The sequence below is a fragment of the Daucus carota genome, chromosome 7, assembly GCF_001625215.2.
Source record: "Daucus carota subsp. sativus chromosome 7, DH1 v3.0, whole genome shotgun sequence".
In the NCBI taxonomy this organism is placed as follows: Eukaryota; Viridiplantae; Streptophyta; class Magnoliopsida; order Apiales; family Apiaceae; genus Daucus; species Daucus carota.
In genome coordinates, this window is record NC_030387.2 from 4,482,980 (window position 1) to 4,499,643 (window position 16,664).

Sequence of the window (16,664 nt, forward strand, 5' to 3'; positions counted from 1 at the left end):
TAAAATCCGAATCATAAATTCTTGAATGAAAACGTCACTGTCAACGTACGTGTTAATGTCTGTTTGGTACTTGTAATAATCTCATCACAAACTCCACTCACTTTACATGTAATAAACAAACACACCTTAACAAAAAATTCTAAATTTGTCATTTTTACCGCCACGGTCAATATTTTTTCACCTTCTCACCAAAATCCATGCATATATAGACACATATATACATATAGTGAGAGAAAGTGAAAAAATAGGAGAGAGAGTAGGAGACGGAGAGGGAGACTTTGTCCTTTTCAATTCACATTCTTTGATTTTTCCTCGCAACATTTTTGCACTTCCAATGTTTTTTTAATTTTTACTTAATTTTTCTTCTTTTTTTTTTTACTGCAACTAAAGACACATACACATGGGCATGGCACAGACAGTGAGGCACAAAAAATTATGATTTAAATATTTATTTTTATTATAATATTATTTTCTCTTTCTGACTAGCTGTAGGAATCTCAATTTTTCACGTTCCAGAATAAAAAATCTAGAAAACCAGTTTGGTTTCTTGGTACAGAGTAGTAGTTGAATTTTGAAAATTTCATAATTTTGAGTCAAATGTGAGAGAGAGTTAGAGAGAGATCTATTGGACAGGTCTTTGGTCAAAGCTTTTGTGCCTAGAAAAAAAAATTATATACTTGAACAACAATCTTGATTGCATTTTATGTGTTTATAGTTATATAAGCATAAAGAATTCACCTTTTTGTTGAGATAATCATTTTTCTAATCTTGATTATTGGTGCCTTGTTTGTCATTGTATATTCTTTTAGCTTTTTGTTTGAATCTACTTGCCCTCTTCTTATTCTATAGCCCTCATAGTTTTCTGCACATATATACATACATGTGTGTGTATTCTCAATTATTCATTTCTTGATTTTTTTTCCAAGTTTCTGGGGCTTTGAGCTTTGAGCTTATTGGTTGTAATTCTTTCTGGGGTTTTGTTTTTTGCTTTTAGTGTAATTCTTTATTGTATATTTTGGAGGTTTGTTTTAGGCATTTGGGCATTCCTCAGGCTTGTTTTTCTTGAAGTAGCTGCACCTTTGAGTGCAAAGATTCAATCTTTTTGGTTTTTCTTGAGGCGGGCTTGCACTTTTGAGTGCAAAGATTGAATCTTTTTGGTGTTTCTTGAGGTGGGCTTGTTGAAATTGTTTGGTTAAATTGCAGTTGGAGTAGTGATTTTTAGACCAATGACTGGGAGGAGGAGAAAGATACATTTTAGTAAGATCTACACATTTAGATGTGGAAAATCTAGTGTCAAAGATGATCATCATCAGATTGGAGGGCCTGGATATTCAAGAGTAGTGTATTGTAATGAACCTAAGAGCTTTGAGGCTTCTTTAACTGAATATGCAGATAATTATGTTAAGTCTACAAAGTATACTCCTGCAACTTTCTTGCCAAAATCTTTGTTTGAGCAGTTCAGGAGAGTGGCAAATTTTTTCTTTCTTGTTACTGCAATCTTGTCATTCACAAAAATTGCTCCTTATTCTGCTGTGAGTTCTGTTTTGCCTCTGGTTATTGTTATTGGGGCAACCATGATCAAGGAAGGTGTTGAAGATTATCGACGAAAACGACAGGTATATTATTGATAAGTTTTTCATTTAGTGATCTTTGTTTTGCACTTTTTTAACTCCATGGCCTAGTTTAAGTTATTGCTTGCATATGAAAGAAAATTTATTGCTTTACATGTTTCGGTTGATTGTTAAGATTTGGCTGTTTAAAATGGTTGTTTATTTGAATAGCTCATTTTAGTTTTAGGTAGTTTGATAGCATTTATGTTGGTTGACTGTGCCTTAATACATGTAGATCCTGGAAAATTTAAGGAGCTTTTACAATATTTGGTGTTCAATTTCACATCTGTATTTGGTGTCTGATGACTTTAAGTTTCCTGACGTTAGAAGTTCTGATACCAAATATTAAACTGTGCCTTCCTGGTTTCCGGAATCTGGTTGTAAAGTCGTATTTGTCAAGCTAGCACAATATTAAAACTATGTTCATAATCTTTTTTATAGCAAGACATTAACTTGACAGCATAATTGAGTATGTGGAAACCTCTTTCAGGATGATGAGGTGAACAGCAGAAAGGTTAATGTACATCAGGGTGATGGAACCTTCAAACAGTGTGAATGGAAAGAGCTAAAAGTAGGTGATGTGGTTAAAGTGCAGAAGGATGAATTCTTTCCAGCTGACCTACTCTTACTTTCTTCTAGTTATGATGATGCAATCTGCTACGTTGAGACCATGAACCTTGATGGAGAAACAAATTTAAAACTAAAACAGGCGTTGGAGGTAACTTCTTCGCTTCACGAGGAATCGAGCTTTAAGGATTTTAAGGCTGTTGTTAAATGTGAAGATCCAAATGCAAATTTGTATACTTTTGTTGGAAGTATGGAGTTGGAAGAACAAAACCATCCCCTTGAACCTCAGCAGCTTCTTCTTAGAGACTCTAAACTTAGAAATACAGAATACATTTATGGAGTTGTTATCTTCACTGGCCATGAGACAAAGGTAATTCAAAACTCTACTGACCCCCCTTCGAAGAGAAGCAAAATTGAGAAGAAAATGGACAAAATTATATATTTTTTGTTCGGCGTCTTGTTCGTAATGGCATTTATTGGATCAATTGTCTTTGGAATTGTTACGAAAGATGACCTCCATGGCGAACGCATGAAAAGGTGGTATCTAAGACCTGATAATGCTAACATATTTTTTGATCCCGACCGAGCTCCATTGGCTGCAATTTATCACTTCCTGACTGCCCTGATGCTTTATAGTTACTTGATTCCAATTTCACTGTACGTGTCAATAGAAATTGTCAAAGTTCTTCAAAGCATTTTCATCAATCAAGATATTGAAATGTACCATGAGGAAACTGACACACCAGCTCATGCCCGCACCTCTAATCTAAATGAGGAACTTGGCCAAATTGACACGATACTTTCAGACAAAACAGGAACACTAACTTGCAATTCCATGGAATTTATCAAATGCTCTGTGGCAGGAACACCATATGGTCGAGGTGTCACTGAAGTTGAGAGGGCAATGGCCAAAAGATATGGAACAGCTCTATTAGGAACCAAGGATAAGAAGAATGATACTGTGGAGAATGATACAAAACCCCATATCAAAGGCTATAATTTTGAAGATGAAAGGATCACAGACGGAAATTGGGTTCATGAACCTCATTCAGAAGTCATACAGAAATTCTTGCGTCTATTGGCTATCTGCCACACAGCAATTCCTGATGTGGATGAAAATACTGGAAAGGTCACATATGAAGCTGAGTCGCCGGATGAAGCATCATTTGTCATTGCTGCCTCAGAACTTGGTTTTGAGTTTTATAAAAGGACACAAACAACTGTTTCAATTAATGAGTTTGATCCTGTGTCTCATACAAAAGTTCAAAGGTCAGTAGTATGTAGTGCTCAAAAGTCCAATTATGGTCTTTTGTGTTTTTATACAGTATACTCTATATATTGTATAAGATGAACAACCTTATATACTGCTTTGGTCACAATTTAAAAAGAAAATAAGCTGAATATATATTTTATTACTGTATTATGTATTTATGTGTCATAAAGACCTTACGCGTTGTAACTATTTGTTTGCAGGGATTATGACCTTTTGAATGTTTTAGAATTCAACAGTACGAGAAAGCGGATGTCTGTTATTGTGAGAAATGAAGAAGGACAACTATTGCTACTCTGCAAAGGTGCAGACAGGTTAGTGAAACTTGCTCTGCTTTTGTTAGATCAGTATAGCTTTTTCCCTGTATTGGCTGTGTTCTACTTTTAGTGGTAACATCCAGTTGACCTTTTTTTTAATTCTTTATTTCTTATGTCTTGTCAGCGTCATGCTTGAAAGGCTCGCGAAAAGTGGAAGGCAATTTGAAAATGAAACGAGGGAGCATGTGGATGAGTATGCTGATGCCGGCTTAAGAACATTACTGCTTGCTTATCGTGAACTCACTGAAGAAGAATACAAAGAATTTGATGAGAAATTTAAAGCGGCCAAGAATTCAGTAAGTGCAGATCGAGAGACACTGATTGATGATGCCACAGAGCTGGTTGAGAAGGACTTGATTCTTCTTGGTGCAACAGCAGTTGAGGACAAACTCCAACAAGGGGTGAGCAAAAAAGTCACTTACAGTGAAAAAGCAAAAAAAAATATGCAACTTCTTTTAATAACCAGAATTTATAGTCATCCCATCTTCTCTTCTGCATGGCAGGTCCCCGAATGTATTGACAAGCTTGCTCAAGCAGGAATAAAAATATGGGTTTTGACTGGAGATAAGATGGAGACCGCAATTAATATTGGGTAGGATTTTCTTGTTATAGTTCTTACATAATAATGTAACCTAGACTCTGCTCTTGTAATGCACTCTAATTTATAAATATACATTCTTCAGGTTTGCTTGCAGTTTGCTTAGACAAGGAATGAAGCAGATAATTGTTACCTTGGAGACACCAGAGATTAAACAATTAGAGAAAGTGGGAGAAAAGGGCCCAATAGCTGAGGTATAATTCATATATGGATCGTATTACAGTGAACAATTTAAAATAGGGATTGAGTTAATTGCTCGAATAAACAAAGTGACCCAGGGACTTAGGGAGTCATCAAGAAGAAGAGTCTATGACTCTATGTTCTTCATACACTTTTAGTTTAGAAATTTTGTTTTTGATATTAATCATCTATTTTATGGAAATAGAATGTTGTGATGTTGATGACATGTCCTCTTTTTAGGCCTCAAAGAAGAGTATCCTCCAACAGATAAGTGAAGGAAAGGATCTGATCGCGTCATCAGGCAATGAGGCATTTGCTCTGATCATTGATGGTAAATCACTTGTGTATGCTCTGGAAGACGACCTGAAGAAAATGTTCTTAGATCTTGCAGTTGCGTGTTCCTCAGTTATTTGCTGTCGCTCGTCACCTAAACAGAAGGCACTGGTAAGTGTTCTTATTCTTAAGTCTGTCTTCTGCTCCTTGGTTAGATTTCTCTAGTTTTGTTATAATAGAAAAGGTCTCTAGTTCTCTACTTCCTTTTGTGACTGTCAATGTTTCTTTACTACTCTATTATATGCTCTATTTAGGGTGTTGCTAATTATGTAGTGATCATTATACATAAAAACGTGCTCAGCTTCATGTATGATGAAATCTATACCATTTACTTACAAACAACTTTCAAGTTTACTTTTGTCTACCAGTCGAACTTAAAGTAGTACTTTTTAAATATAATGCAGGTTACTAGACTTGTAAAAGAAGAAACCGGAAAGACAACACTGGCAATTGGTGATGGAGCAAATGATGTGGGTATGCTTCAAGAGGCTGATATCGGAGTCGGAATCAGTGGAGTTGAAGGAATGCAGGTGCTTAAATGATTGTTAAACATACTTCTCATAATTAGTTATTTTTCATGTAATTAATTTTAAGCTATTATTTGTTTCTGTCCATTTTATCAGGCGGTGATGTCAAGTGATATTTCCATTGCTCAGTTTAAATATCTGGAACGCTTACTACTGGTGCATGGGCATTGGTGTTACCGAAGGATCTCATCAATGGTAATGACTATTCTAGACTTTATAGTCTTGTATATAGGCTTTAAATTTTGTTAATCCCAAGCAAGTTTGATGAAAATTAAGGTTTAATTATTAGAATGACAAATTTTGAAAAGAAATCCTCGAATATAAGCATGCGCAACTGATGATAGATGTAATCAAAATAGCAAACTTGTGTAATCTTTTAGGTTTGATATAATTAATGGCATATCCAACATGCAATACTAAAGCAAGACTTTTATGTCTGCAGATATGCTACTTTTTCTACAAAAACGTCGCGTTTGGTTTCACTCTCTTCTTCTATGAGGCATATGCCTCATTTACTGCCCAACCTGCATACAATGATTGGTTTCTGTCCCTCTACAATGTTTTCTTCACATCACTTCCCGTGATTGCTATGGGAGTTTTTGACCAGGATGTATCAGCTAGATTTTGTCTCAAGGTATTGTTTTAAAATTTCTCTAGAATGTATGATAACTATTTTGGCATCCATTTTAGTTTTCAGCTAGCTAAATGTCTCTAAAACTGTTTATATTCCAGATGATGTAATTAGTTCCTTCACATACATTCTTAATATTATTGTTTTTTGTGTCAGTTCTCTCTATTGTATCAAGAAGGTGTGCAAAATGTGCTTTTTAGCTGGCGAAGAATAATTGGCTGGATGCTCAATGGAGTTTGCAGTGCTGTTATAATATTCTTCCTCTGCACAAGAGCACTAGATGTCCAAGCCTTTAAAAAAGATGGGAAAACTGCAGGGTTGGATGTATTAGGGCCGACAATGTACACATGTGTAGTCTGGGTAGTTAACTGTCAAATGGCCCTTTCCATCAGTTACTTCACCTTGATTCAGCATATCTTCATCTGGGGCGGAATTTGTCTCTGGTATCTTTTCCTCCTGGCATATGGGGCCTTGCCACCGAGCTATTCAACAAATGCTTATAAAGTCTTCACTGAAGCCCTCGCTCCATCAGCCTCCTACTGGTTCATCACTCTATGTGTTGTGATCGCAGCATTGATACCTTACTTTTCATACAAATCTATTCAAATGCGGTTCTTCCCTATGTACCACGGCATGATACAGTGGATAAGACATGAAGGGCGTTCAGAGGACCCCGACTACTGCAACATGGTCAGACAAAGATCAATTAGACATACAACAGTAGGTTTTACAGCTCGGTCTATGGCCAGAACAAATCCTTTAACTGGCAGCATTCATTATCAGACATCGACCGCAAGGACTAATCCTTTAACAGGCAGCAACCATGGCCAGAGATGACGCGTTGTGTCCAGTTTTCGATTACCAACTCAAAGGGAATGAACTGGAGATCTGCCCCATGCACATGATTAAATGAGGGAATGCTCCACAGATTACAAGTACCTGAAATCTGTACAGCAGCATAAGATAAATGTACATTATGTTATATTGTCAGATAGAGGCCGCAAAATCTTGTCATTTCGCTTTGTAAATTTTTTTGGTTATATTTGTCTTGTCGCCATAATACTTTGTGGTGAAAGATGTAAAAGTTTTGTTGTAAATTACATTACGAATTCAGATTTTCTTAAAAACAATGATCATATTTATCATATACTCATGTATTCGACAACAATTGAGGGTAAAATATTTAAGCAATTAAACAAGTGCAGATCTCTGGTGCAAGTTAATTTAAATTTTAATTTGGCATAAAAAAGAAGGAAATAACCAAAAAAGGATCTCGAATTTATTCTCAAATTTCATGGTATCGGTGTCAATCAAATATTGAATCAAACCTTTTGACCGGATGCATTAAGATGGGCTTTTTGTGTAATATCAAGAGAAAAAGCCTCCAAAAATTACTATTTTAAGATAAATGGGTCAGTGTCATTAATCTGAAAAAATATTTCTAATTGTCACTTCAAAACATGATTTCACGTTTTGATTGAGACAGACATAACTTCAAGTTACGTTTTTGTAAACATGACATAAAATTATGTTTTGAATTGATTTTTTTGGGTACTTTTAGTGATAATAGAGACATTTTGATTCAAAACACGATTTCACATTTTGATTTCTGAGAAAAACAGGAGTTCAAGTTACGTTTTTGTAAACATAACATGAAATTTGTTTTGAATTCATATTTTGAGTACTTTTAGTGATAATAGAGATATTTTGATACTAAACAGTGATTTTTGAGACTGACATCCAGATATTAACATCATTAAGCAAAATAAATAAAACAATATTAAGACGGACAATACATACTCTCTCATCATCTGCGCGCAATCATTCGAGAATTTCAGGATCAAATTGTTTTGGGGCCTATGGCACTACTATAAATCTCATTTGGTGGAGGGGTGAAGTGAAAGGTGGGAATTGGGATATTTGAATACTTTAACCAAATCAGACAGAGAGAAAGAAAAAAGAATAGTAAGCATCCAAAAGCAGCAAAAGAAAGAGACAAACTGAGGCAACATTCACTTAGCACAAACTTGTGGAAAAACTCGTAAAAGCTTTGAATTGGATGCTCATATATGTTTATTTTCCACCGGGGCCGTTTAGATGTCGCGTTCTCTTGTTCCCTCTCCCATCCTTCAATAATTGAGCGCTTTTGCCGTACCTAGTGCACATGGTCTCCGCATTAACAAAAGCATACTCAAAAATCGTTTACGATTCGAACTCAACTGTTGACCCTCATTATCATTATATCCGATGTTAATGTCTAAGTGTCAGGATCGAAAAAATGGTTCCAAATATCATTTTACATCATATAAAATTTAGCGTTTTGAATATTCACCAAATATCATAACAGAAAGCTAGTTTATGTAGGATTTGGTTAGGTTAACCTTAACAAAACGCTAAACAGCAATGTAACCGAGAACAAATAAATAGTTGAAACGTGTTTTTTCCATTCATTCAGTCAGTAATATGGTCAAGAACAAAATCGGAGAAATAATCAAATTTACAACGTCGATGATCACGATAACAATAACAATTAACAACTACCAGACAGACTAATAGCTAAGACACAGTTATGCCGAGAAAATCAATAGCAGATTTTCCCATAATCGATGTAAACTCATTGAAACTAATCACCCCATCCCCATTCGCATCCGCTTCCCTCATCATTTCCGACAATTCGCGATACGTCAAGGGATGTCCCATTTTAGCCATCTGTTTCGCGAGCTCAGCAGCTGTAATAAACCCATTTCCATCACGATCAAACGATCGAAAAACCTCCATCAGCTGATCCTCGCTGATCATGACTTCCTCGTCGACATCAGGCATAATGGCCTCCACCAATTCTTCGAACTCTATTAAACCGTTCCCATTTCCATCCATGTTGGTTAACAATGCATGAATCTGATCACCCTTAGGCCTTAACCCTATGGACCGGAGCAGCGCCGCCAGCTCCAGCTGAGTCAAGCTGCCATCGGAGTCCATGTCGAAGCGCGTGAAAATTTCCTTGAGCTGGTTTACTTGCTCATTGCCTATTGCCATGATGGTGGAACAAAGAACAGTTCAAGAAATGAAATGCAAATAAAATGAAATGAAATTTAGTTGAAAAATATGAAATGTAGGGGGTGTATTGATTAGTACAAGAGTGGGATGAATGTGAATATGGGATGACTTGGTCTTAGTCATTGAAATTTATACTTGAGATTGACCTGTTCTAAGGAAGATTGCCGGAAGATTCATGGGGTTGAATTGTAAATGATTTTGATTGGATTATACAGTTGTTATTACATGGGATTAGGTGGCATTAAGAAGTAGTACAGGATGTGTTACTAATAATTTAAGGAATATTGTGCTTTTTAGCTAGGTTGTTGGGGAGAAATATAACGACAATTCGAAGAATTATTTACTATAAAAGCTTGGAGTTGAATGACTATTTTTATTTGCTAAATATATATTCTTAAATGTTTTCCTAAAATAGGGAAATGCACATACACTGCAATTCGGCGTCTGAATCAACTGAATGGAATGGAATGGAATAAAATGAGTAAAAATACTTGAAACTAATAGAGATAGGAAGAAAGTTTTGAATTTTTTTTGAGGGAGTGCAAAATTGCTATGATGAGATTTGAGAAGAAATTGAGGATGAGAGAGAATGGAGCATTCCATCTCAAATTGAAGGTGTGATATCTAGCACATGATGTAAGGAATGGAACGGAGAAAATAATGAAATTTCTTAACAATTCTCTATAATATAGTTCATTTTTCATTCCATTCCTTCCGGAATCATTCACCTCAACCAAACACAACATAAGTTTAATACTTGCCCCTCCCTCTTCTCAATTATATGAATCTTTTCGACATTTTTCAGTGAATATTAATATTAATATTCTTAATATTTATTATTTAAATATATGCAGAAAAATAATTAATCATTACTTTCAATTATTGAATCTGGATTTGGAGATATACATCATGATATAGGAGTAATGCTAAGTGCTCCAAATTTTATTATAGCAGACATATGACTAATAAAGCCATCATAATAGATTTGAATTTTTTTTTTTTTGAAAATACTTATTGAGGTATCTGGCATTTTTCATATTATAAACCAAAGCAGGGGATAAACCTGATTGAACTATTAATTGAATTATTCTTGTCAATTATTAGTGGTTGACTTGGTACTTAAACTTATAACAAAATTCTTCTTTATTGAACTCAAATAGGATACTAACATTTTCAAGTGGTTATTTGATTAGGACCTGTGGTTGTGTTGGTCAACAACCAAAAAAGAAAAACAAAAGAGAAAAGAGAAAAGAGGACCTGTGGTTGTAGGTGGTGACTGTTGTGGCAAATGTTGGTTCTCATGCAAAATACTAAGTGAAATGAGGATGTGAGCAAAATATGAAGTTGCTAGAATGCTAGTGCTAAGTTTATATGTAATCATGTTGTATTGCAATTTAGGGAGTTGAAGATTTGTACAACAAAAGCTGGGAAGCTCTCTTCCAAGTTGTCCCCCTTCCAAAAGCTTCCGAATGCAAACTCACCATTTCCAGACATGTCCTCCAAGGCCTTCTCGATTTCGTCCATGCAGTTACCACAACATTCCTCTGACAAAATGCTTTCGAATTTAATCCTAAACGACCCTGAGTGGCTTCTGAGGACCTCGTCGATGCTGAATCCACTCAACTGTCTTGTGATCGTGTTTGCTTCTTTCTTACTGTTCCTCAGCTTCTTGACGTACTGTTTGGCCTTTCGGATTAGCTTATAAGGAAGTTAGAGCAAGATGAACACGACAATCTGTAAAACCAAGCACTGGCAGCAACAGGATATGACAATACAGTCTGCAGCTATCATGTTCAAGTCTTCCATGGCTTGTTTAACGTCGTCTTGACAAAGGCAAATACAGAAAACATGTCATATCCTGCGGAGAAATGGATTCCTGGATTTTAGCAAGCGCGAAGCAATGCAAGTTAGAAACTTGTCAAGCTTCTAAAATCTAAACTAACCAAATCTGCGTGTGTGTTATTATAAATCCCAAAGCCAACATCCCAGGACATTTAACTAATGAAAGAAGAGTAGAGTACAAGAAAACATCAGCTGTCACCATTGTCTATGGCTTGCAGTTAACCTTATAAAGATACCTTGAGATCTTTTTATGATGTCTTGCAGCTCTGACTTTCCAAGAAAGATACCATGCGTATTAAAGTCTCTATCTGCCCTTTGCTTGTTTCCTTTTCATAAGCAACCAGCTAGCTCGGCTCCTGTTGAGATCATGCATTCAACTTCGGACTACTGCCATCTTAAACATGTCAGCAGCTACCCGGTTTTCAGACTTGACCAGGAAGAAAACAAGTAAAAGAAGCAAGAATTGACTAATATTACAAAATGTAAGGATCTGTCATAGTGTCATGACATAGGAAAACTGATTAATTGAATAAAAAGAACACCATATGCATTGTTGTAATCGAAATTTACACCAGTTTAATTACAGGAAGAATGAACTGGGACAAAGAATGATGCATGTAAACCGAACTAAAAAATGTAATCAAGTGCTGGAACATCAATCTCAATATTTGATCTGATCTAGTTCAGTCTAAAGAATATTATACCTCTCAGCTGAGTTTTCTTCTGAGCTTAAATGCAAAATAACTCAGTCTATGCCCTTTCAGGAATATAATTGAGCTAGGTCATATGTACTCTGTCCTACGAAAAATTCCAGCTACTACTAAAAGAATCTGTACTGTGATCTTTACTAGAAACTTGCATTCTCTGGAAAAATCTAATTTCAGCAGATTTAAATCCGGAGTTAAATATTTCACTTTCACCAACTTTCATCCCATTGCTCAGATCTGAAGCAGCCATACTATCAAACTCTCGCACGACCTACAAAGCACATACTAACTAGAATAAGAACATCCACACTTATTGAATATATGAATGGGAAAGTCTATAGGCATGCACACCATGTGATATGTAAAATTAACAGTGGGGCACTTGTGGCAGGAATGCAGGGTCAAAATAGCGGACAACAAACTGTACCTGCCCCATTCGTGGTCTCTTTGCAGCTGCATGTCGAACGCATGCTGCAGCAACTTCTACTAATTTAAACATTTCATGGTCAACATAGTCATTTCCAAGTCCTGGGTCAGCTAAACCTCTTAAATCCCCGTTGTCAAGTGCAGCACTAAGTAAAGGCCGAGCCTGAAAGGACAAAATTAAGAATTAAGGATTTATGGTAACAACTAATTTGTCTAGGAAGTTGAAATTAAGGGTTTTATAGAGTAGAATATGAAGTTAAATTCAGAAACATTACCCATTCAACTAAACTCTCGTTTCCTGAGGGTTGAGTTGCATCTACAGGCTTGCGTCCCGTAATGAGCTCCAGAAGCACAACACCAAAAGAGTAGACATCTGATTTCTCAGTCAACATTCCACTTGCAGCATATTCAGGTGCCATGTAGCTGAAATTAAATTTGATCATAAGCCTTTTACTTGGCACATATACAACTCCTGTACTGGCATGATATCAACTGCATGCTTTTATTTCATTGTTAGTTAAGCACCCATTATACATAGACAACATACCCAAAGGTCCCAATAACACGTGTTGTTACATGTGTTACATCCCAAGCTAGCTTAGCAAGCCCAAAATCAGACACCTGTAGATCAAGGAGAAACTATTAAATTACAAAATTTTAAATACTTATGAATGTGAAGAATTATGAAATTTGGAAAGGCAGCATACCTGTGCTTCAAAACTGTTATCTAAAAGAATATTTGATGATTTAATATCTCGATGTATAATGCGAGGATGGCCTGTGTACCAAAAATGATCATGCTATTAGCAATTGTTAAAATCTTCACTGCCCTTTATCTGCTTAGTTATTGATAACAAATAAGTGTCTATAGGATATTGGTCAGGTATGTTGTCACGATATAATCATTATACACTCTTTGAATTTAATGTTCTTGAAATAACTAAAAAAGGCAAGTTTCAATAATAAAACAATTGTAGCAACAATAATATGCAAAACAGTGACATCCTGCCCTGTTCAATACTGATAATTTTGTTTGTAAAGATAAAAGAAGCATTTAAAAGGTCTTCATGCAAATTTCAACATTATGTAGCCGTCAAATGAAGTAAATATAGATAAGGTTTGCAGCGAATTACAATCTTCATGGAGATAGGCGATTCCACGAGCTGCACCAGCAGCCACCTTTACTCGTTTTGTCCATTCCATTACTGGCCTACCTTCCTCTACAAAAGGTAAATGAATAAAATTTTGCAAAAAACAGGCTATTTAACATTTTCCCGCATCATAGCAATAGACACAAAATTTACCTTGAAGGTGAAAGTAAAGGTTATTGTTAGGGACATAATCATAGACGAGCAGCCTTTGATTTTCGGAAATGCAGTAACCAACTAGTGAAACCAGATGGCGGTGATGTACGCGACTTATAATTTCAACTTCAGCTTTAAATTCTCGTTCACCTTGTCCTCCCCCAACATTTAACTGCTTCACTGCTATCTCCCTTCCATCCACTAGGTATCCTTTGTAGACACACCCAAATCCACCTTCACCTAGTAGATTGTGTGGTGAAAACCCATTGGTAGCATCCACAATTTCTGCATAAGTAAACCAAGGCCTTGAATTTCCCAGTCTGCTAGACTCTGTTGGTGAATACACGACCTCATTGCCCATATAACTTCCACTGTGAGTTTCATTTGTTGGCACCTTTAATAAGGCGGAATCTGGGAACATCACAAACCAAACTGCTCAGTTTGAAGCAATCGATTAACCCAGAATCTTATGTACCTGATTTGCAATTAAGTCACAAATCATGATTTATATTTTCATATTCTTTTACCACTGGATCATTAAAATTCTAGGGGTACATTGCTGCCTAAAAAGCATAAAATGGTTAAGAAATGAGAAAAAAGTAACAGTCAAGTACCTGACTTTGGCGAACAGCTGAATGAGGTTGGTATAATGTGATCGCCCTTCATGAGAGAGAAATTTCTCTTCCTCTTTCTTATACAAAAAACAGCTGCTGCAATCAGGCTAATCAGTATGAGACCTAACACCAAAACAATGGCTACTGTACCGCCAGTGCCAATGCCGGCACTTTCTGTGGACTTCAACTTTGCTGATGTATTGGTAACCGGATTGATTGATGGCGGAGGAGATACATTAAGATTATATTTTGGGGATGGCGGAGGAGATACTTTGAGAGAAATATTTGAGGACACTGAAGAATCCGGAGGTGCTGAATGAGGGCTTTTAACAGGAGGTGGGGGCGAAGGACTTGAAATTTTAGGACGTTTAGTTTGCGCTGGTGGTGAATTTTCTGGAGGCAGGGAAGGTGGGCTTTGTGAATTATTTGAATGTTTGACAGGTTTTTGTGATGGACTTGGTGGAGGTTCTGGTGATGGCGATTTTACTGAAGGTGTTGGTTTGCTTGGTGAAACCGGTAAAGGTGATGGAGGGCTTGGGGGTGAAGCAACAAGAGGGACTGATGGAGGTAGTGGGGAAGTAGTCGGGGAAGTTGATCTAGGAGGTGTTTCAGAATTAGGTAATGGTGGTGGTGAAATTTCTGATGGGGGTGGGACATTACCTAAATGAGGTGGAGGGGCTGAAGTTACAGAGTTTTGTGGTGGTGCTGGTGGTGAAGTTATAGTTTGTTCTGGTGGTGGTGAAGTTAAAGGCTGTTCTGGTGGTGGTGTAGCTATAGGCTGTTCTGGTGGTGGTGTAGCTATAGGCTGTTCCGGTGGTGGTGTAGCTATAGGCTGTTCCGGTGGTGGTGTAGCTATAGGCTGTTCCGGTGGTGGTGTAGCTATAGGCTGTTCCGGTGGTGGTGTAGCTATAGGCTGTTCTGGTGGTGGTGATGTTATAGATTGCTCTGGTGGTGGTACAGGTTTTGATGGTTTCGGTGGTGGTGAAGCTCTAGATTGTGGTGGTGGTGTTGCAGCTACAGATTGTTCTGGAGGGGGAGATGGTAGTGAGCCTGGTGGAAGAGCTGTCGAATTTACGGAAGTAGGGGCTTGAGGTGGATTGTTTGGAGTTGCAGCTGGGGAAGTTGCACTGGGATCAGGCAAGGGAAATGAAGGGGCTGGTGGAGACAATTTAAGAGGTTGCGGAGAAGTGGTAGACACTGGTGGAACAGCAGATGGTTGAGGATTTGGAGATGTTGATGTTGCCATTAATCAGTAAAATACCCAAAAGCATCAAGATTCAGGTATTGCAATTCTACATCACCAGTATTCACAAAAGACTGTCCGAACTTACAAAAGTAAACATTTTTTGACCAAAACCCAAGATCACTAATTGCAAAACAACATCAAAAATTCTAAACTGCAAAGTTCTTGATAGCACTCCCAAGATTTACAAACGATTGTTTGACCCTACAGAATCAAACATTTTGAGCAAAACCCAAGATCACAATTGGAAAGCAACATCCAAAATCCAAACTTGCAAAATTCTTATCCGGACTCCCAAAATCTACAAAAGACTGTTTGAACCTGCAAAATTGACCATTTTGAGCAAAACCCAAGATCACTAATTGCAATGCAACATCTAATTTCCGAAATTCATAATACCACTCCCCAACTTTAAGTGAAACACAACATCATTAACCATGCATTCATCATTCATTAACCCATATTTACAATTTAATCTAATTACTAATTATATGCAATGAATTTCATCATTAAAATGTGCAGATAGTTCATTAGCATTTCAAGAATTTGGCAATGAAGATAAGCACAACTGAGGAAAAAGAAGATATGTTGACAAAAATGCTACCTTTTTGTTGATGAGTCTCTAACATTAGCAATTCCTTGACAGAGAGTGTTGAGGCAGACCAGAAGAAACTTGTTGAATCATTGAAACTCAACAAAGGGCTGTCAAGAAATGCAAAACTAAAGTGATAACAAGAGAATAAAGTCTTTTGTTGTAACATGTAAAAACCAGCTATATTTTTTTATGTTTAATGGGTCTACTGGTTTTGTTGACTAGCAGTGTAGCCTGTAGAGTGTGCTAGCATGAAGACATAATAAATGACTCCTAAATACTTGCAGTTTAACAAGTTTTGAGTTTTAGTTGAGCAATGTAGAAGCTTTTGTCTGATTGCATGTTTGCTAGCAATACTTTTATTGTTGTTTTAGCCTTGTTGGTGCATGTTGGACTTTTTTTGGCTTTCTTGTTTGTGTGTAAATATTTAAATGAGCTTACTGCACTTTGCAACCCTCTACTTTGCTCGAAAAACATTTTGGTACATAGACTTCTAAACGTGTCAGTTCGCCCTCCAAACTTCTAATCCGTTAGCAGTTTGCCCCATTCCGTTAAATTTTCCGTTAACTTTGATGTTAAAAATAGTTTACAGCAGTTTGCACCCCTAACTTTATATTTCGTTTTAGTTTGCATCCTTGAAACACTTTTTCATTAAAATCAATCATATTTCGTTAAAAACAGAATCAAGTATATTTTAATTTAATAGTTTGTATCTATAAAAAGAATTTTTATAATACAATAATATCAAAAAAAATAATATGCTTAAGTTTGCTAATTAACTAATTGAATAACTGAGCAAAAATATTTGAAGCAAAAAATCGTCACTAAAAGTACGAAATAAAGACT

General features: G+C 36.5%; 3 protein-coding genes across 7 annotated transcripts; 1 reads left to right on the forward strand and 2 right to left on the reverse strand.

Annotated features, from left to right (window-relative positions):
• The first annotated feature begins 618 nt into the window (after positions 1 to 618).
• LOC108195996 (putative phospholipid-transporting ATPase 9) lies at positions 619 to 7,182 on the forward strand. Its single transcript, XM_017363041.2, has 11 exons — positions 619 to 1,616; positions 2,101 to 3,446; positions 3,651 to 3,761; positions 3,889 to 4,165; positions 4,268 to 4,356; positions 4,448 to 4,556; positions 4,783 to 4,986; positions 5,280 to 5,405; positions 5,499 to 5,597; positions 5,845 to 6,036; positions 6,190 to 7,182. Exons 1-11 carry the CDS (start codon positions 1,227 to 1,229, stop codon positions 6,868 to 6,870), a joined length of 3,624 nt encoding a protein of 1,207 aa, XP_017218530.1. The 5' UTR covers positions 619 to 1,226; the 3' UTR covers positions 6,871 to 7,182.
• A 1,275-nt stretch (positions 7,183 to 8,457) lies between these two features.
• On the reverse strand, positions 8,458 to 9,326 carry LOC108195271 (probable calcium-binding protein CML16). Its single transcript, XM_017362231.2, has one exon. The coding sequence runs from the start codon at positions 9,067 to 9,069 to the stop codon at positions 8,590 to 8,592; it is 480 nt and encodes a 159-aa protein (XP_017217720.1). The 5' UTR covers positions 9,070 to 9,326; the 3' UTR covers positions 8,458 to 8,589.
• Positions 9,327 to 10,418: 1,092 nt separating this feature from the next.
• On the reverse strand, positions 10,419 to 16,077 carry LOC108196511 (proline-rich receptor-like protein kinase PERK9). Of its 5 annotated transcripts, none has more exons than XR_010285541.1 (11): positions 15,831 to 16,077; positions 13,984 to 15,547; positions 13,370 to 13,780; positions 13,199 to 13,285; positions 12,773 to 12,843; positions 12,613 to 12,686; positions 12,341 to 12,488; positions 12,067 to 12,228; positions 11,637 to 11,910; positions 11,169 to 11,319; positions 10,419 to 10,913 (listed from the first exon to the last, which is right to left on the reverse strand). XR_010285541.1 is itself a non-coding variant. In XM_064081078.1 (9 exons), exons 2-9 carry the CDS (start codon positions 15,227 to 15,229, stop codon positions 11,731 to 11,733), a joined length of 2,379 nt encoding a protein of 792 aa, XP_063937148.1. In that variant the 5' UTR covers positions 15,230 to 15,547; positions 15,831 to 16,077; the 3' UTR covers positions 11,458 to 11,730. The 5 variants fall into 5 exon arrangements, 1 of the variants encoding a protein (XP_063937148.1); XR_010285540.1 differs by having other exon boundaries at positions 10,419 to 10,948; XR_010285539.1 differs by having other exon boundaries at positions 10,419 to 10,966.
• Positions 16,078 to 16,664: the final 587 nt, after the last annotated feature.